Source organism: Zalophus californianus, chromosome 8 (assembly GCF_009762305.2).
Source record: "Zalophus californianus isolate mZalCal1 chromosome 8, mZalCal1.pri.v2, whole genome shotgun sequence".
Lineage (NCBI taxonomy): Eukaryota > Metazoa > Chordata > Mammalia > Carnivora > Otariidae > Zalophus > Zalophus californianus.
In genome coordinates, this window is record NC_045602.1 from 34,980,936 (window position 1) to 35,002,272 (window position 21,337).

The window sequence follows — 21,337 nt, forward strand, 5'->3', positions numbered from 1 at the left end:
GATCTCAGGGCAGTCAGAACTCTGTCACTAATGGCTCTAGGTCTTTGTCCTTATAGTTAGTAAACCAAGAAGAAGGAATGGCTACAGTTTCCTCTTTGGGAAACTTGGGAGGATTCCATTTGGCCTACCTCATATTTTACAACCACCCCTTAGGTAGTATTAGATTAAACCATATGAAATTGCTAATAGTTAATCATATTTTTTTACCAACTAAAAAAACCATTTCGTATGGTTCAGCCTATTAATAGTGTAGGGTGGTAGAGGGGATAACAAGGCATCATTGATTAATGGCTCTGATGGGACTTTGAAAATGATGGAGTTCCACAAAAGAGAAGAGCTGCTGTTCTTCCCACCAGAAGGAGGAAAATAGGAAAGCATTCTGGGCAGACAAAAATAATAGTGACTAGGGATGCCTGGGTGGCTCAGTCGGTTAAGTGTCTGACTGTTGGTTTTGGCTCAGGTCATGAGCTCAGGGTCATGAGATTGAGCCCTGTGTCAGGTTCCACACTCAGCATGGAGTCAGCTTGGGATTCTCCCTCTCCCTTTGCCTCCCCCATTCTCCCCCCCCAAATAAATAAATCTTAAAAAAATAATAGTGATGTAATATAACATACCAAGAGTGTGGCTCAGCTAGAGTTTAGCTGGACCACTATGGAAATGGAAAAAAAAAAAAAAACACCTCAAATATTAAAAATTCTGAAGTTAGAAATGGAATTGTTCTTACTAGTCCTTAAGCATCTGAGAGTTTGACAGGTCTGCCTTTTATGTAAAAAATGCACCCAAAGCTCTCAGATTGTAACTTTTGTACTCTTCTGTTGTATCTTAACATTTATTGGATGTCAGACATGTCCTAGGCACCTTCCTCATAACCTCTTTAAAGATGAAGAAATTGAGGTTCAAAAAAGTAAAATAATTTGCCTGAGATTATACAACTAATTGTTGTTAAAGTCTAAATTGAAGATAATTTTCCTTCCATACCAGTACTTCTGAAAGATTGTCCATGAAACACCTCTAAAGGCAGAAGAGAGTACATATGTATGCCTGAGAGGTTTTTAGGCATATATGATCTTAAATGTAAGTATTGTTTACTGCTCCATAATAAATGGAAATGCTGAAGGTTTTTTTTTTCTTTTAACTCTGAGTTAAATTGTCTTTTTAAGAAGATGGATAGTACATTATCTCTATGAGAAAAATGGCACACTGTGCCTTACTGTGCGAATGACTGATCTGGTTTATATCACTCTGGTGCAAACCATTCTTATGTAAGAATCTGAATTCCCCTCTGAATTTTCCTGCTTATAGTGAATTAGCCAACAACAATTGGAATTTCTGTACTTTTGGGTTATGACTGAACCAACAAACAGTGTATTCTAAAGATACATAGCTTTGGAAGTGGTTTGTTGTGTTGTAGCTAAACTTTGTTTAGTCTTTTTGTTGTTGTTATTACATACCTAAGGCAGATAAGTATTAGCTATCTACTCTATAGAAACCACACTTTTTTTTTTTTTCAAGAGGTTGGGACATCAGTGGGTAAGAAAGAACAGCAAGAATATATAGCAGTATTTTGTAGCATTTGGGGAGTATAATAGTAAAGACTGAAATAAAGAGTGCTTTTTCTGATCATTGATGCTGAATGTGAGTGGTTCCTGATCTGATACATAAAGGAAAACTGAAGTGATTTGTACTCCTTATTTTCATAGAGAAGTAGGATAATGATGTGGTGATTAAAAAGGGGGTTTTGGTGGGGTGCCTGGGTGACTCAGTCGGTTGAGCGTCTGACTCAGGTCATGACCTCATGGGTCTTGAGATCTAGGCCCTAGTCAGGTTGCACACTCAGCAGGGAGTCTGCTTGAAGATTCTCTGCCTTTGCCCCACCCCTACTCCCACCCCTGTTTGCTGGTGCGCACACACTCTCTCTCTCAAATAAATCTTTAAAAAAAAAAAAAAGGATGCTTTAGATAGTTTCTTGTCTTGCAAGTTTCTAGAAGTCTTCAAAGTGATATATTTAGAGAACGTTTTGATGAAAAAACCAATTAAGGCGATAGTATAATAATAGGGAAAATTTGATCGTGGGGAAAATTTTCATAATTTTAATTATATGTCAGATATATTAACTTTTACTATTTTTAATTCATTCAGATAGCTATGAAAATATTTACAGAAGTTAATCTGTGTAAAAATGGTGGTTTTGGTTTTTTCCTCAATTTTTATCATCTTTTAAAAGACCTGAATAGATCTGATTTGTTGTTAAATTCTTTCTTAAACAGTTCACTTTAAAAAATCCGTATTTTCTTCATTTTATAGATGATAGTATTTCTGCTGCAAGTACATCTGATGTTCAAGATCGCCTCTCAGCTCTTGAGTTACGAGTTCAGCAACAAGAAGATGAAATCACTGTGCTAAAGGCAGCTTTGGCTGATGTTTTAAGGCGTCTTGCAATCTCTGAAGATCATGTAGCCTCAGTGAAAAAATCAGTTCCAAGTAAAGGTATTTGTTATTAAAGTAGGAAGAATCTTGCTTTTTGAAACACTTTCTTTGCAGTAATATATAAAACTTGTCTATTTTATCAGTGACATTGAAATTGGGAGTGTAAACTATATTTCTCTTTTGGATTAACTGTGACTATAGTTTTTCATTTTCTTTTTTTTTTATTCCCAAGAAATTCCGAAAGTTTACTATTTACTATTTTAAATGGGAATTTTTTTTGTAATACCACTGATTGTACTTAAAGGCTTTCATAATATTTGTGTGAATTTAGTATATTCCAATTAGATAACAAATTTACTAATGGCAGGAACTGAATCTTCTTTTTGGATCTCCCATAGTAATTAGCATTGTATCTTGAACATAGCAGGTAGGCACTCATATGTACTTTTTGAGTCAGTCCTTTTTGAGTCAGTCAGAAATTATAAAAGTCATCAGAATTTAAATAGCCTTATTCCAAGCCTTCATTGGTCATTGGTGAGCAGAATCCTGAAGAATTTAAACTCTGAGACTCATTACCAACCCCCGTACAATGTTAATTTTAACTTCTAGATATTGAGGGTTTTTGCAGGTTGAGAGAAAGTCATTAGGATGCGATTATTCTGAGTTTGGAGCAGATATCCTATGGCCTTTCCCTGCCTCCAACCACCTAGAAAGAATTTAAAATTCTTTCATATTAAGCAATTGATTCTATTATTTCATATATCTTGTGATTTTTTTCATAGATTAGGTAAACATAGGCATAATTGTCCCCATTTTGGCAGTGAGAAAAGTGAGGCTATTTATGAATTCTGTTTCTCAATGTTGAGTTTGTGGTATATATGGTGTGGAGATAGACACATAGATAGCTGAATTGCAGGTCTAGTGTTCACGCTAATCTTGGCTAGCAGTAAGAATTTGGGAATATTCAGCTTACGGGTAATAGTTGAAGCCATAGAAAGAGGATGTAAAATGAGAATAAGGTTCCTGATTGTTGTGTTGGGAGCTCTAGTATTTCAGCAAAGAAAGAGTGATTCATGTTGCCAGATACTACGAAGAGGATGAATAAAACAAAGAGTGAGAGGTGACCATTGGATTTGGCAATTATGAGATTAATAGAAACCTCCACAAGCAATTGTAGTGGAGTGATAGGATTGCATATCAAATTACAGTATTTTGAGGGCGCCTGGGTGGCTCAGTTGGTTAAGCGACTGCCTTCGGCTCAGGTCATGATCCTGGAGTCCCGGGATCGAGTCCCACATCGGGCTCCCTGCTCAGGGGGGTCTGCTTCTCCCTCTGACCCTCTTCCCTCTCATGCTCTCTATCTCTCATTCTCTCTCAAATAAATAAAATCTTTAAAAAAAAAAATTACAGTATTTTGAGAAGCAGCAGTTGAGCATTGTGGAACTATAGCCACACTTTCAAAAAATTTGCCTGGGAGGGGAAGATGGTAGTAGCTAGAGGAAGATGCTAAATTGAAGGTCAGCTTTAATTTTTATTTTTTAAGATGTTATAGACTCAAGCTCAAAGATATGTTGAGGACAAAGAGGCAGAAAAGAGGAAGATGATATTAGTGGGGGTGTCAGTGGGGAGTAGTAATTGATGAGGCAAGTTTCCTCAGAGTTTGAACAAGGATCATAGAGCAGGTAAGAAACTATTGGCCTTAGAAGACTACCTCTGAGATAGACTGGAAAGAGATAAGCCTGAATGGGCCTACTAAATAATCACAGTTGTTAGGGCTGGCACTTTTCATTCCTTAGCACTCTTCCTCAGGAGACAGTGATGCTCTTTAAGAAGATAAGACTGTTCCTAGGTGGTGAAAAGGGTGAGTTGGAATGATGAGAGAATGGAAGACCATAGACATATGAAAAAGACGCCGAGACACCTTGAAAGCATTGAGGTGGTTCATTCTGCCTGGCTTTGTGGTTCCCATTCTTTTTCTTTCTTTTTTATTTTCTTCTTTAACTTATTTTTAATTTTTATTTTTGAAGTATATAGTTGACATTTAATGCTGTTAGTTTCAGGTGTACAGTATCATGATTCAACAATTCTATTTATACTCAGTGCTCACCATGATAAGTGTTGTCACTGTCTGTCACCATACATTATTATATTAGTGACAATATTCCCTATGCTGTACTTTGAGTAAATGAATGGATAAAGAGAATGTGGTATAGATATACAACATGATTCCCATTCTTAGACCTCCCACCCTCAAAGAGGCTAGGCCTGGGTAGTTAATAATGGAGAGTTAGAGAGGTGGCTGGATTGATCTTCTCCATTAGTGGTTAGTAAGATAAATGTGTCAGTGATAGGGGAAAGTTTAGCAAAAGACTTAATAGAAACCACTTTGACTGACAATGTTATATTGCAATCTTTAAATTTATTTGAGGACTGCCAAGATCAAGCCAGGCAAAACTTTATTTAGTTATAAATTGATTTTAATAAAGGATTCTGGAGTTGTTAGAGCAGAATGATGAGCCAGATCAGTTGATGTATGTGGGTTTTACAGGGAAGGTAAACTTATTGTAGAGAAAGAACATGCTTACCATCTATAACTGATGTTATGTACCCTCAGCTTCTGACTCTGTATAAGTACTTTAATTCTGAAAGAAAATGATGCAGTGTTTGGTTATTATCCACAATATTTTTGAAAGCTTATTTTAAATAGTTCATATTAGTTTAAAAAATTAAGAATTTTTTACTAGGCTTAAACAACAGCACGTTGTAATTTTATGTTGAGAAAAATTTAAACATTTTTTCTGTTTTTATTTTTTTATTTACCAAGGTATTTCAGTAAAAAAATATTTATAGAGAAATTTAAAAACCGCTTTTAAAAATTTTGGTAGGTGATGGTAGTTTGATACACCAGTTACTTAGCACTTACCTGTTTCAATGTCATAAAATACAAATACAATTAAATATCTGTAGTTCCTATTCTCCAGGAACATACTTTTTGTAAGTTACTCTTTCTAGTATTTTTTTTTTAGTTGTCCTTAGTCATATTCTTTGTCTCTGAAGTGAATTTAGGATCAGTTTTATTTAAGGCTCTTTAATCGAGACTTACCCAGTTCTGGAGTTACAGATCCACCTGTAGCTGCTGTATTGGAACTTTTTTCCACCACATGCTACCAATTCTTAATTCTTATCAATAACTTTATTAATTAGATACTGAGCTCCTTTCCATTATTCTACTTCATAAGTTTACTATGACTGCTATTCTTAAAATGTGCCAACATGGTTACATTCTGACATGGGGTCCATTAGTAATTATTCTTTAAGTTACTTCATTACTTTAGGCCCAGACTTTGAAATGCTATCCATAAAATCGATTAATGGGGGAGTTGATTATATAATAACTTGGGGAAATATTATTTTAGAGGTGAGCATAAATCATTGTTAAGAATTAATTACTCTAGGGTCTCCTGGGTGGCTCAGTCAGTTAAGCAGCTGCCTTCAGCTCAGGTCATGATCCCAGGGTCCTGGGATCGAGCCCCACGTCAGGCTCCCTGCTCGGCGGGGAGCCTGCTTCTGAACCTTCTCCCTCTGTCTGCCTCTCTGCCTACTTGTGCTCTCTATCTCTCTGTCAAATAAATAAATAAAATCTTTAAAAAAAAAAAAGAATTAATTACTCTAGTTCCCTTTAGTGGAGAAATTTTCCTGACCAGTTATGTTTTCCAAGATTGATTTTTTTTTTTTTAAAGATTTTATTTATTTGACAGAGAGAGAGCGAGAGCAGGAACACAAGCCAGGGGAGTGGGAGAGGGAGAAGCGGGCTTCCTGCCGAGCAGGGAGCCCGATGTGGGGCTTGATCATGACCTGAGCTGAAGGCAGACTTTTAACGACTGAGCCACCCAGGCGCCCCCCCCCCCCGATTGATATTTAGACATCAAGAGAAATACATATTTAAAGTTTTATAATTTATTATTGGAAATTCTAAACAGCTTTATCTTGGAGTTTATATATAGTACACAGTAGAAATAATTGGAAAAATATTAGGTGATTCTTCACCTTTGACAAATGTATATAACCTAATAGATCAACTATCAGTTTGGTTTTTTTTTTTTATTTTAGGGAGAGACAGAGAGCAGGGTGAGGAACAGAGGGAGAGGGACAAGCTCATACTCCATGCTGAGCACAGAGCCTGATGCGGGAGTCGATCCCACAACCCTGAGATCATGACATGATCAAGAGTCAGACAGTTAACTGACTGAGCCACCAAGGTGCCCCAGTCAACTGTCAATTTTCATATTAAACAGGATTAATAAATTAATTATACAAATATTTGGAAAAAACATTTTAAGCAAACTTTTCTAATGAAGATTTTTTATAAAATATTTTTAAAAATTTAAATTATTTTGTGGATATTTTGTATTTTTTTCTATTGAAAAGGTAATTTCCCATACTGTGGAAAATTTTTATCTTATGTGAATTTTTTTAGTCCTCTGTGAAATTAGAATTTATCATAATCACTTTCACATGAATTACTGACAGGACAATAATCACTATCTTACAGCTACATTTTCTAGAGGATTTTTCTTTAGAAGTAAGGCTAAACCCCATGGATAAATAAGTGTGAAACCTTTTTACGAAGCTGTGGTTAAAAGTGTAGTAAGCTTCCTTATTGATAAAGTCAACTAGTTTTATAGATGGTGGTGATATGGAGGGCATGATTTGACTTTAGGTGTGACTAAAACTGTTAATGGTGTGTATGCTGATGGCTTAATGACATTCTACTGTGTCACTTCATAGTAGTATTGCCATTCAGTAAATGCCAAAATCAGAGATACATCTAACTAGTCATTTCAGTATTTTTAGTTCTCTTCTTTTTGCTTATCCTCTCCCGTGTGCCAGCAGCATTAAAAGCTAAGCCCTATTTTTTCTTGAGTATATTATGCTAGACGCTTATCTGAGGTAGAAAGTTTTCCTAACAGTTTTTAAGGTAGCCAGTCATTTAAGTTTCTCATATACCTTCTTTTGTATTGGAGAATTTTTCCTTTTGACGGCCTGTGTTCATAATATATGCAGCAGTTGCAACTGAGTTCCTGCCAAAAGAAAAAAAAAATTACCTGTACTTTGGAACAAATGGGAAGGCCCAGGGAACACTTTGGCAGTATTAACTGCCAGGAAGACAAATTCTGTCACAGCTGGTGCCTGGGAAACCCACTAAGACCTCTTGGGGTGACCAAATGAATGTTTTGAGAATACAGCCCAGTGGCATTATGTGAAGACAAGCTGTTAGTATACAATGGTAGACAAGCTGTTAGTATACAGTGGTATACAAGCAAAAGAGTCAAATTTATCTGAAGGTGGGAATCACTCATTTTAAACCAGGAAGCTGCTGGTAATTCAAAAGTATCAAGCATTGCAAATGCCACTTGAGAAATGAGAGAACCCAGAAGCAAAACTGAGATGTAGAGGATGTCAGTTTTCTAAAAGAAAACAATCCTAATTATGAAGAATCTGGGATAGCATATAGACACAGGTCTGTATCACTGCCTCTTCCTCCAAATAATATTTGGGAGAAGACAGAGATTGTCATAAGTTTGCTATAAATGCTGTTGATAAGTAAATTACACTAATCAGGTTGGAAGGTGTGAATTTCCCTGGTGGGCCTTTGGGTAAAATGACTGGTAATTGTAGGAGGAGATGGGAGAGTGTTTTATTAATTTGACAACAGATCAGACTTCTGAGATGCTCTTTGTATATAGAAGTATATGACTTGATACTGCCTTAGACCAGGCAGCCATCACAGTTTCCAGAGTTCCATTTCTATATGAAGGTCAAATCCTTCTTTGGTCATTTCAACTCAAAATATACTTGTCTATCTGTCTTTCTGTATTTCGTCCTTCCTTCCTTCCTCCCTCCTTCTTTTCCTTCTTCCTTTCTTCCTTCCTTTCTGTAGGCTCCATCCTGGGCTTGAACTCATGACCCTGAGCTCAGGACCTGAACTATCAAGAGTCAGACGCTTAACCGACTGAACCACCCAGGTGAACCCAGCTCAAAATATACTTTTAAAAAAATTAGTAGCCATTAGGAGTTAAAGTGACTAAAGTACACCTTCCTGTGAGACAAAAGGAGTGGAGCTTGACTATATGAAGAGAGTGGAAGAGGTCTGCAGTTGGAGCTGTGGGGCATATGATAGAGAATCTGAAATAAATAAAAGATTTTGAATTATCAACTAGAGTTCTTCCTCCACAGACTACCTTTACCCTTCTCCTGATCAAATATTTTCTCATTATTTATAAAGCTCAAACTATTTCCTGAAAATACTTCCACTTTTGTCTCTTCTTGGAATTGCTTAAGTTTTTTGTGGAGGCGCCTGGGTGGCTCAGTCGCTAAGCGTCTGCCTTCAGCTCAGGTCACGATCCCAGGGTCCTGGGATCAAGCTCTGCATTGGGCTCCCTGCTCAGCAGGAAACCTGCTTCTCCCTCTCCCATTCCCCCTGCTTGTGTTCCCTCTCTCGCTGTGTTTCTCTGTCATATAAATATATAAAATCTTTAAAAAAAAAAAAAGTCTTTTGTGTGTCTGTTTTGATATGTATATTTGATGTTCCTGCTAGACTGTAAACTATTTGAAGGCGGGACAGTTTTCTTACTAATATAACTACTCTTGGGATAACTCAATAAGAACATGTTAAATTGAATGTGGGAAGAAGAAAGTTTTAGGGGCGCCTGGGTGGCTCAGATGGTTAAGCATCTGCCTTCAGCTCAGGTCATGATCCCAGGGTCCTGGGATCAGGCCCCACGTCCGGCTTTCTGCTCATTGGGGAGTCTGCTTCTCCCTCTGCCTCTGCCCCTCCTCTGCTTGTGCTTTCTCACTCTCTTTCTCTCTCTCTCTCTCTCTCCCTTAAAAACTAAAATCTTAAAAAGAAGAAGAAAGTTTTAGAAGTAGGAAATTGTGGTTAAAAAAAATGCTTTAGAGAGGGGGATTGGGATAGATGCAGGAACAAGAGGTTCTTATGGATGAGGGTAGTCAGGATTTTAGAATTTGAGATTTTGAAGATTTTATTTATTTGGGGGGGAGCAGTGGTCAAGGGAGAGGAGGCAGAAAGAATCCCGAGCAGACTCCATGCCAAGCACAGAGCCCTACGTGGGGCCCAGTCTCATGACCCTGAAATCATGACCTGAGCTGAAACCAAGAGTCGGATGGTTAACCAACTGAGCCACCCAGGTGCCCCTAGATTTTGAGATTTGGAATATGTAGCAGTTTCTAGTGATAACTTTACTGTGTGAGTCTAGAGTATAGTGAAGTTCATTAGTATTTAGGAATTGTCAGGCTTAAGTTATTAGAAAGGTCATATGCTCGGGTCTGCCATCAGGAATATAAACTGTATGGGCGCCTGGGTGGCTCAGTTGGTTAAGCGACTGCCTTCGGCTCAGGTCATGATCCTGGAGTCCCGGGATCGAGTCCCACATCGGGCTTCCTGCTCAGCAGGGAGTCTGCTTCTCCCTCTGACCCTCTTCCCTCTCGTGCTTTCTATCTCTCGTTCTCTCTCTCTCTCAAATAAATAAATAAAATCTTAAAAAAAAAAAAGAATATAAACTGTATGGTTAGTATTCTCATATCATAAAATATAAAAATTATTGTTGGCTTTTAACTGGCACTGTGATGGTTTCTGCTGTGATTAAAACTAAATCGGTACCTTCCTGGTTTATAGACTTTTAGCCTAAATTTCTCTTTATTTCAGCTGGTTTGCTGCTCAGAATTAGAATTTCTTTTACTTTTGGACCTTTGGTTACTAGAGGTTACTGTTGCTTCCAGTCTTGTAGGCTACTCTTTGAGATTATGGCTCAAACTTTATAATGCCCAAGCCCTGGAGGAGAGGAGGGTGTGTGTGTGTGGGGGGGGGGGCTGTGTGGCTGTGTGGCTGTGTGGCTGTGTGGCTGTGTGTCTGTCTCTCTCTATTGGTGCATTCCAGCCCTGGAGGAGAGGAGGTGTGTGTGTGTCTGTGTGTGTGTGTGTGTGTGTCTGTGTCTGTGTGTGTGTCTCTGTGTGTGTCTGTGTGTGTGTGTCTCTCTCTCTAATGGTGCATTCCAGCCCTGGAGGAGAGGAGGGGTGTGTGTGTCTGTGTGTGTGTCTGTGTCTGTGTCTGTGTCTCTCTCTAATGGTGCATTCCAGCCCTGGAGGAGAGGAGGGGTGTGTGTGTGTCTGTGTCTGTGTCTGTGTGTGTCTGTGTGTGTGTGTGTGTGTGTGTCTGTGTCTGTGTCTGTGTCTCTCTCTAATGGTGCATTCCAGTCATGGATTTGTGTAACTGCAGTAATCATTTTTATGTTCCATTCTTCCAGTTCCTGATTTTCAAAAAATACACTTTAGACTTCTCAACTGAAAAACAAGCATTCACCCACAGTTCCTTTTTGGTTTTTTGCCTCTGCTTTACTTAATGCATTGCCTCTACCTTGGGAGATCATTCACTCTTTCATCCAAATACTAAGGATTCCCAGTACCAAGAGCTATCTCAAATTAAACTATAGGATTGAAAGGGACCATGAAAATCTTCTTTTGGCCTTTTCTTCCTATTTTTATTAGTATCTGGGGACCTTGTGATTTAGTACTATTACCTACTTAGAATTTCCTTTTCCCATACTCCCCCTGGTAAATTCCTATCTGTTACCCTGGCACAGCTTAAAATGTCACTCTATGTTAGGCAGAATTCTTTCTTTCTACTTACTTATTATTCCTTCTGCCTGGACTCACATTTTCATTTCACTGCCTACTACAATAGAACTCTGAGCATGTTAATAATCTCTCCAATTTCTTCAGTAAAATTAGGATGATAATAGTAAATCCCTCTTAGGATTTTGCTTAAAATTGAAGGATATACTACTTGTAAAGTATCTGGGACAATGCCTAGCACATAGCAAACGTTTGATAATTAATATTACTCCACATCACTGTATTGACAGTGTCTATTTCCTTCATCTTTTCACTGTATAAGGCACTGTGTTAGGTGCTGCAGATTAAAGAAAGAAAAAACACTGCCTTGCCCCCAAAGGACCTCAGGTAAACTGAGAAGACAGATCAGAATTACAAAATTATAAGTAATTGGTATTAAAAAGGTAAATTTAGGGTGCTGTAGGAACACCTAGGATAAATACTTAAACTGGAGTTGAAGGTTCCTTGTAGGAGGTAGCATCAGCACTCACCTACCTTCATGATTTTCACAGCCACTTATTAGTGCCAGTTCCCAAATTGTTCCCAGATCTGGACTTCACTTCAGAATTGTCTATCTACTTACTAGATTATTCTGCTTGTGTGTATATCCTTTAGAATTCGTAACTGTAAAATGTCCCCAAACTGAACTCCTTATTCTTTGTCTTAAACATTTCTTAAAACTGACTCCTCCTCTGCATTCATACTACCAGGCTCTTAATTCAGGTCCCCATCATCTTATGCTTGGATCACTGCCCTGAAATCTGCTCTTCACATAGCCACTAGAGGGTTTTCTCTAAAATGTAAATTGAAATAATTCCTTTTTTCAGCTCAAAACCTTGTAGTGGTCTCTATCCTCTGTACTAAAGTCTCCATGATCTGACTACTGCTTACCTCTGCCATCTGAACTCTTCCCTCTTGTTCTACATTCTCACCATATAGAGAGCTTTTTGTCTATCTCCTCCCTTCCATGCACACATCGACACCCCACTTTGCTATTACATTCTTCCTGTTTCTTTACACATACTAGAATAAGATCCAAGTATCTTATCACCTATGTTTTACCTGGCTTAACAGTTTGTTGTGCATTTCTTCTAGATCTTTCTTGAGCTCTGTGTTCCTAGTCATCTTTACAGAATTATGTGTCTTTGTACTTCCATGATACTATGTTCATATCACTGTTACTGCACTTACCACATATTTTCATTGCCAGCATGATTCTCTTGCAAGATTTTGAACTCCTTGATGCTAGTTAACTGCCTTTTACTCTTTTGTAAACACTTTGTTTCATCAGGGAGTCAGCTTGGATATTCTCTCTCCCTCCCTCTTCCTCTGTCCCTCCCCCTGTTTGAGCACTCTCGCTGTCTCTTTCAGATAAATAAATTTTGGGGTGGGGGGGGATCTAAGCAGGAAAAGAAGATCCAGCAAATGAGAGTGAGAAAAAATTGTGAAAGAGCTAAGAAGAAATTCAGGCAAAGGCAGTGTCCTCGAAACTAAGGACATTGTCCTTGCCTGAATGATCAGCAGTATTCGATGCTGAAGGAACGTTGAGCAAGATAAGGACTGGAAAGTATCCATTGAATTTAGTGCAAAGAACCAAGATCACCATCTTGGCAAGAAAAATGTCTGTGGAGTGGTTAGATGATAGATTGCAGGTTGAGGTGCATTCCTACCAGAAATACACAAGAATTCCAGTTTCTTCACATCCTTTTCAACACTTGCATTTTTTTGGTTTTTGGTTTTGATGTAATAGCAATAATGTAAAAGGTATACAGCTATAGTACCATACCTAATGGGTGTGATTGATCTCCTTTTTGAGATGAGGTTTGGGACATTAAAAGAGCAAAAGAGTGGATTGCAGACTATATGTTTGTTTGCTAGTTTTCATGTAGTGGTTAATGGGTTTTTTTGGTATGTAACAAAAAGTAAAATATATATATATATATATATATTTCAAAACCAACTGTTGATATGGCAAAAGCAGTGTTCAGAGGAAAATCTGTAGCTGTAAATGCCTACACTAAAACATCTCAAATCAGTAACTTAACTTTAAAAAAATAGAAAAAAAAAATACTAAACCCAGTGCAATGCTAGCAGAGGGAAAGAAATAATAAAGATTAGAGATAAATGAAGTAGAGAACAGAAAAACAACAGAACCAATGTAACCAAATGTTGGTTTTTTTACAACAAATGTGACAAGCTTTTAGGTAGAATGAAAAAGAAGGAAGATTTAAATTGCTAAAATCAGAAATGAAAGTGGGGACCTTTCAGAAATAAAAGGATTGTAAGAGAGCATTATGAATAATTCACATCATATTGTCTTATTGAAAAATGGGCAAAGGACTTGAATAGATAATTCTCTAAAGGAGATTTACACATCTCACTGGCTAACAAACTCAGTGAGATTCTCATTAGGGAAATGCAAATCAAAACTACAGTGAAATGGCACTTAATGTTAACTGAGCACTTTATATTAAGTTTAGCTTTAATTTTAAAAAATGCGGGCCACCTGGATGGCTCAGTTGATTAAGCGTCTGCCTCTTGATTTTGACTCTGGTCATGATCTCAGGGTGGTGAGATCGAGCCCCACAGCAGGCTCCACACTCAGTGGGGAGTGTGCTTGAGATTCTCTCCCTCTTCCTTTCCCTCTGCCCCCCACCAAGATAAACACCTTCTTTTTATAAAATGAAAATAGCAAGTGTTGGCAAGGATGTGGTGAAATAAGTATACTTTAGACATTGCTGGTGGAATTGTAAATGGTGCAGCTGCTGTGTTAATGTACATAAAATACCATGTGACCCAGCGGTTCTACTCCTTAGTTCTGTACCCTTTCAAAAGTGAAAACAGATGTTCGAATGAAAACTTGTATGCAAGTGTTTATGGAAGTACAATTCACAGTAGCCTAAAGATTAAAACAATCTAGATGTCCCTCAACAGATAAATGGATAAACAAGATGTGGTATATTCATACAATGGACTATTACTCAGCCATAAAAAGCAATAAAGTACTCATAAATGCTGCCACATGGATGAACCTCGAAAACATTGTGCCAAGTAAAATAAGCCAGACATAAAAGAGCACATATGGTATGATTCCATGTATATGAAGTATTCAGAATAGGCAGATATATAGAGATAATGCAAATTAATGGTTGACATGGGCTGTGGGGGGAAGAAGGAGAGAATGGGGAGTGACTATTCAGTGAGTAGAGGGTGTCTGGGGTAATCAGAATGTTCTGGAATCGAATATGGTTGCACAGCACATTGTGACTATACTAAATGTCACTGAACTGTGTACCTTTTTAAATGCTTAAAAGGGTAAATTTTGTTAAAGGTATTTTACCACAATTAAAAAAAAAAAAAAGCTGTCTGTACAACAAGGAGTCACCTGTTTGGCAGACTACCAGATCTGATGACCGGTGATGTTAGCATAATTTGGAAGTTACTGTACGTTCATATAAGTGAAAATTTTCCTGGGAAATTTCAAAAAGTAAATACAATAGGTCTCCATATTCCTTTCTTCTGAATTATTTGGTCTGAGGTTAGGTCTAGGAATCTCTATATTAAGGAAACATTATAGATGATTATGATACAAGTAGCCCCTAGCAGCTTGTTCTTGTCAAAAATGCAGTATATATGGAACAGTCTAGGGTGCCAAGTATTTTAGGCTCCATACATAAAAATTTTTTACTCTCTGTGGTTTTATGAAGAGAAGCAAGCAAAGATGAGATTGGCCAAATTAGATTTTGTGTGTATGTGAGAAAACAGAGTCCAAAAGTTCAAAACTATTCTCTGTTCTCAAATTTTTAAATGAACTTGCCCCTTAGTAGATAAAGGCTGTTTGATCTTGTAACTTCCTAACCACACCAACATACATATCACATACTTAGTCCAGTCCTTCTACTCTGTAAATTAGGAAATGCTTTATACATTTATGCTTTATTTATATGAAATAACTGTCAGATTTAACATTTATGGTTCTAGGATTTCTAAATAGTTTGACTTCAGTAGAACTGAAATTTCTGAAAATCAGTGATGTGAAAATTTGTGATTTACTTTGCATCATGTGTTTTAAAGCTGCTGTGTGTAGAGGGCAAACCATTTCGCTAGAGAATAAGTCTAGCTGCAGTGTAGTAATTTAGCATGGCCTTTTTTATAGGTCTGTTTTGGTGAGATTAAGATTAGAGACACTAATATTGCATGCTGCATACCAGAGGGAGCAGTTTGCTTACTTAGTTCTGACCACTAATGGACTTAATTTTTTAAATTCCCAATTTCTGAGGAGTATTTTGAAGTTTGATGTAAAGTTTTTTTTCTTAACCACTTTTAGGCCCTCCAGGCCTTCGAGAAGCTATTTCTATGTCCTGTATTACCAACGGGAGCGGTGCAAACAGAAAGCCAAGCCACACCAGCTCTGTCGCAATTGCAAGAAAAGAAACTCTTTCATCTGCTGCTAAAAGGTATCCATTTATAAGGGAAAGAAAAGCTAACATTGCACAATTGTCTGAAAGTGATCATTCATTCTACTTTTGAAAAAAAAATGAAATACAGCTGTATGGAATTAAAGTGAGCATGTCTTTTGAATTCTTTAACTGTGAATATAGACACCCAGCCTATACTCACTGGGTTTACGCTCATGTATCTATCAAGCTGTTTGAGGAAGCTTTCCGTTCTTACTAAAGAAAGTATTTTCATTTCCTCGTTTTCTTTTTAACAAACATTTGTTGATGAGATATGCATCACAATATTTAATTATATAAGCAAATTTTCTTTAGCAAGCAGTGCATTTAATATGGCAGTTTTTAAAGGAGAAATAGAATCTTCAGTATATTAGTGGGAGGCTGAACACTTTTATAACTTTTATTCTTTAACCATGACTATAAAATTAAGGCATAATTCAAAATACTATAGTACTGTGTGTGTGTGTGTGTGAGTGTGTGTGTGTGTGTGTGTGTGTGTTAGGGGATGGTAGGCGGGCAGTAGAAATACTGCAGAAAAAAGTTTCACTAAACTACAGATTTACATTCTATATGTTCTTTTCATCAATAAATTAATCTGTTTCAGTAAAATTGCTTACAGAATTTTTTCACTTTTGTGTAATTCCTAGCAGATTATCCCATATAGAATTTGGAGAGACCATAAGAGATCAACTGTATAATCTTACAACTGTTTACTTCAAAGAATAACTGAGGAAAAACCTTAAGTAATGGAATAATATTTAAAATGTACTGATAGAAAATCGTTGCCTTAATAAATAATGCCAGTGACTGAATTATTCATCAGTGTGGATTTATAGATATTAACTAAACATTTAGCTGCAGGAATGGTGAAGAAATAACAAGATCTTTAGGCCTTTTTTTATTATTATTATTTTTAAGATCTTTTATTTTTAAGTGATCTTTACCCCCAGTGTGAGGCTCAAACTTAGAACCCTGAGACCAAGAGTTGCATGCTCCATGACTAAACTGGCCAGGCGCCCTGATGTTTAGGCCTTTTAAAGGCCCCTCCAAAGCATGACAAAATGTACTGCCTATGCCTCCCTTGTAGGAGAAAAGGACAAATTATAAGAAAACAAATGCATTGTGGAAATTTTTAATATTTTTAATAAACTTCCTTGTATTTAATAATAGTTTGGGTTCAGCCCATTTTCTTATGTAACTGTAGTCCTGTACAGTGATCAGTATTATGCACAATAGTAACTCAGTAATCTTAAGACCAGCTGACTTTTTACTTTATGGTGCTCTGTACTTTGCTTTTAAATCCCTAGGAGGAAAATTTCTTTTAGGTTGTACCGGGCCCACATAAGACTGGTGGCCTCTGCATTCAGGCTAGTTTGAAGACCAACAAGAAAGAATTTCTAACTCAGTTTTAAATTTCAAAGTTAGTCTGATATTTTTAAGGTAGAACTGTATTTCTCAGCAGATACTTTTAAAAACTAAACAATAAATAGACAGTTGGGGGCTAGTCAAGTCAGAAGGTATCAGAACTGAATCAGATTAAATGTCATTTTAAAAAATTATATTTTAGGGGCGCCTGGATGGCTCAGTAGGTTAAGTGTCTAACTCTTGGTTTTGGGTCAGGTCATGATCTCATGGGACAAGGGATCGAGCCCCTTGTTGGGCTCTGAGCTCAGCGGGGAGTCTGCTTGAGATTCTCTCCCTCTGCCCCTCCCCACACACGTGTGCGCGTGGACTCTCTCAAATTAATTAAAAAATTATATTTTAACATTTTTAACTATTACTATGTGATAAATTGTATTTAGTGTGTATATTTGTTTAAAATGTTCTTAAACATACTTCCTTGTAGATAATGCACTTTAATAGTCAAATTATAAAATGTCCTTTGATTAAGAACTGTAAACAATTGATAATTTTCTTTCTTTTCAACCATGGAATTCAGATCTTGATTCCACCTGGTTTGTAATGTCAAAAATGTGCAATATAAGGACTTATCCAATGATCGGGAATGGCAGGTGCTTCATTAATTAAGAGTCAAAAGTACAGAATCACAAGAATTTATACATAAATATCTTAAATATTTTACATAGATTTGTCAGTTTTTTTATGAAAGGCTGAGAGTCCAACCCTCTAATTGTGTGTCTGATTAGATTCCTTGTTGACTATCTTGCATATAATATACGCATAAATTATTTTTTATAATTGTTACTTTCAACTTTAAGACTGAGGAAGAAATTTAAAACTCTTGCAGAGAGTTTTTAGAACCCATCTCTTTCTCTTATGATTTTTTTTCCTCAACTTTGTGTAATTATCTCACCTACATAAAATTTAATGGCAGTTTTTTTTTTTTAGTAACTATTTTATGGAGTCTTCCAGAGCATTCAACTTAGTTTCCATGGAAATTACAGTTCTCTTGTCTATGTGTATTAATTTACGTAATTAGAATAATTAGTGCAACTGGCATAAACAGGTTCTGGATTGGTGGGGGGATATCTACAATTCCTGGTAAATTTAAAACTCAGCTGGCAAGAGGAGAAATATACAGAAGAAATGGGGATCAGAATAATCTCCTAAACATAAGGTTTTGTGTGCCTTGCACATCATTCAGTATGTTTTACAGAGGTAATGGAAGGTGTCACTGATGCTCTGATTTGGGTAAGTTAAAGTCATTTAAGAGAGCTGCTGTTGTTCCCCAAAATCTGCCAAGATGGCAAAATGCATTGGGCCGTTTTGGTCCCCAAACAGTCTTCATAGGATATATTGCCTTAGAATTCTTATAAATTCTTTACTGAAGATTTTAATAGCTTCCAGAATTTTCAAAGAAATATTTTCATCATTAAATGAAAGCAGTATAAATTGTATTAGTTGTATGATTTAGGATTTTGAATTTTGTGATCACTTTTTCCATCGTTTGAAATATCTTTTATTTGTTTAAATATGTGTTGTTCCATGTTATACTTTATTTTACAGTGGTACAGAAAAAAAGAAAGAAAAACCACAAGGACAGAGAGAAAAAAAAGAGGAATCTCATTCTAATGATCAAAGTCCACAAATTCGAGCATCACCTTCTCCCCAGCCCTCTTCACAGCCTCTCCAAATACACAGACAAAATCAAGAAAGCAAGAATTCTACTCCCACCAAAAGGTTTTAACTGTTCCCGAGTACAGAGCTAGGGAATGGTTGTAATGATACCTAAATTCTGTGACTTGAGAAAAGTTGTCTATCCATGGATTCCAAGAGAAAAGCCTGGTGGCTTCCCCACCACCACCACTTCTTTATTGCTAAAATTATATTTTAGTACTTTGGAGAACAAAGATTTAAGGTCAAAATTTCTCAGTTAAAACTGGAAAAGAGAAAACCTCAGTTACAAACAATTTGGTGAAAGGAAGGCCATAATAACCTATTTAATACCAAACAATATTTTTATAATAGAATTTACAAAAGTTTATATAACCTATGCATAAATGTATAACCATGGACAGAAAATTGCCATATGTAATTATCCTCATCATATTTTGGCATCATTACAACCTTGAACTTGCAAGGGCCCTTCTCCGCAAATGGCTCTTCATTGTGACTGCATCTCAGTTTCAGTTTTGGGTTTTGGGAGGATAAGTTCTTGCTTGAGTAGAGAAATAAATCCATTTCACCTGGTCTTTTCTATGCTAAAGGCTTGCTTGAGGGCTTCTCTCTGTGTCTGTAATAATTAATATTTTAAAGTTATGAGAGGGGGAGAAGGGAGAAACATTCTAACATTGTGTGTGAGCCTAAATTGGGGATCTAAACCTGCATGCTGGGAGTTCAGTGCTACACCTGCCTTGTAATCAGATATTTAGACCAACTTAATGAAATTTGCCTGCTTTAGAAATGCTGATTCAAACTTTATGATTAGGTATAGATATATTTTATTCAACATACTTCTGCTTGGAAATCTCAGGAAAGTATTAAACCATTCCCAGAACTAGCTAGGATTTTAGTAAAATAAATGACAACCATTCCTCAAAGATTTATAATATATTTTTATTTGATCAATTTAATATTCTGCCTCAAATCCCTAATAGAAATTTGGGAAAACACTCTTCATTTGATTGATGCATGTTTAACTTTTAAAAAATGCTTTGTCTGTGTGTCTCACGCAGATTCTTATGCTATCTAAATGGTTTGTAATTTTTTTGCCTGGTCTCATGTGGAGTTTTTCTTGGACATAGTTTATTAATGTTATGTAACTTTGGATTGTATGTGGTTAAAGGTGGCTTTTTTATAATCAGTCTCTTTAAGGTTCTGATTTGACTTGGTATCTTCTTTGTCCCAGATCTTTTTTTTTCAGCTTCTTAAGGTCTCCGGGAAATGTGCTTGCCATTCTAAATTGCTCTTTGGATATACTATTGCAAGAAGTATTGGAGACTGGATGAGTGGTAGGATAGTTAACAATGCAGCTGAAAAATCATTTATAAGTCAAAAATTTCATTTATAAATATATGGAATCATTGTTGATAATACAGCATTCTTGTGTTAAGTCATGTTTATTTCTGATCATGGGTAAAAAATGTCTTTAAGGGATGTCACAAGAGTTTTACCTTTAATCCCACATTTTACTTAGAAAGTGTCATTTGTACCATATATAACTACACAAGAATATAAAAGATGAAAACAGCTTTGTAATAACTATGAAAAAGTATAGGTTTTTTCACAAACTCACAGAGTTTCACAGATTATGAGATATTTTACTCAGGGATTTAAGCATATGTATTTTTTTCTATTAACAAAAAGTATAGATTTATTTTTTAATCAAGTAATATTTGTTCTAGTGAATCTTCTGAATAATAGTGAAAATTATAAACAGACTTGGTCATTGCCTTGTTTAACTCCTTCACTCATCCAGGCAGAACCTTTCAACTAATCCTTCCTTCTCTTTTCTGGATTAGCTTTAAGGAAATGTTTTGCTGCTTTTATGTTCTATTTAAGCTGTCAATTACATGTCATTGCTACTCATAGAATTTTTCTCAAAGAAATTAATATGTTTCTTCCAGCATAAAACGACCACCTACAGTTGAAAAGTCACATAATTCATGGGAAAATTCAGATGAGAGTCGTAATAAATTATTGAGAGCAGTTTCAACATCAAAATTAATATCAAAAGTTATAAAAAATACAGACAAGTAGGTATTACACTTTTTTTTGTGGTACTTTTTTTTTTAATTGGTATTACACTTTCTTAGTTATATATGAAAATTAATAATTCTGTGACTGTCATGCTTGCATGTACATTTATATGCCTGCTTTGGATCATTATTTTTAAAATCTATATTATAATTTATCTTTTTTTCTTCTAAGTGTATTTTTTCTTTTTAAGTGTACAAAAAGAGAGAAAACTATCTTCCTGTTAATGTTAACTAAACCCCTAAGATTTGAATGTTTTTTGCAAGTTCTTTCTATGCTTTCACTGTTTAGATATCTTATGAAATACTGTTTTATGAAACAGTATATATTAGGGGCATATATAACTGGGTGGCTCAGTCAGTTAAGCATCTGCTTTCAGCTCAGGTCGTGATCCCAGGGCCCTGGGATCGAGCCCTGCATCAGGCTCCCTACTCAGCTGGGAGCCTGCTTCTCCCTCTGCCCCTCCTCCCTGCTTGTGCTCTCTCTCATTCTCAAAAAAATAAAATATTTTTTAAAAAGTATATATTAATAGGGGTGCCTGGGTGGCTCAGCCAGTTAAGCGGCTGCCTTCGGCTCAGGTCATGATCCCAGGGTCCCTGGGGCTC

General features: G+C 36.4%; 1 protein-coding gene across 2 annotated transcripts in view; it reads left to right on the forward strand.

Moving 5' to 3' along the window:
* Positions 1-21,337, forward strand: part of EML4 (EMAP like 4) — a 147,140-nt gene that overhangs the window by 58,734 nt on the left and 67,069 nt on the right. For both annotated transcript variants that reach the window (XM_027621109.2, XM_027621110.2), the window contains exons 2-5: positions 2,305-2,487; positions 15,446-15,575; positions 18,543-18,716; positions 20,603-20,731. In XM_027621109.2, the coding sequence (XP_027476910.1) occupies positions 2,305-2,487; positions 15,446-15,575; positions 18,543-18,716; positions 20,603-20,731 (616 nt within the window). The remainder of the gene's footprint in view (positions 1-2,304; positions 2,488-15,445; positions 15,576-18,542; positions 18,717-20,602; positions 20,732-21,337) is intronic.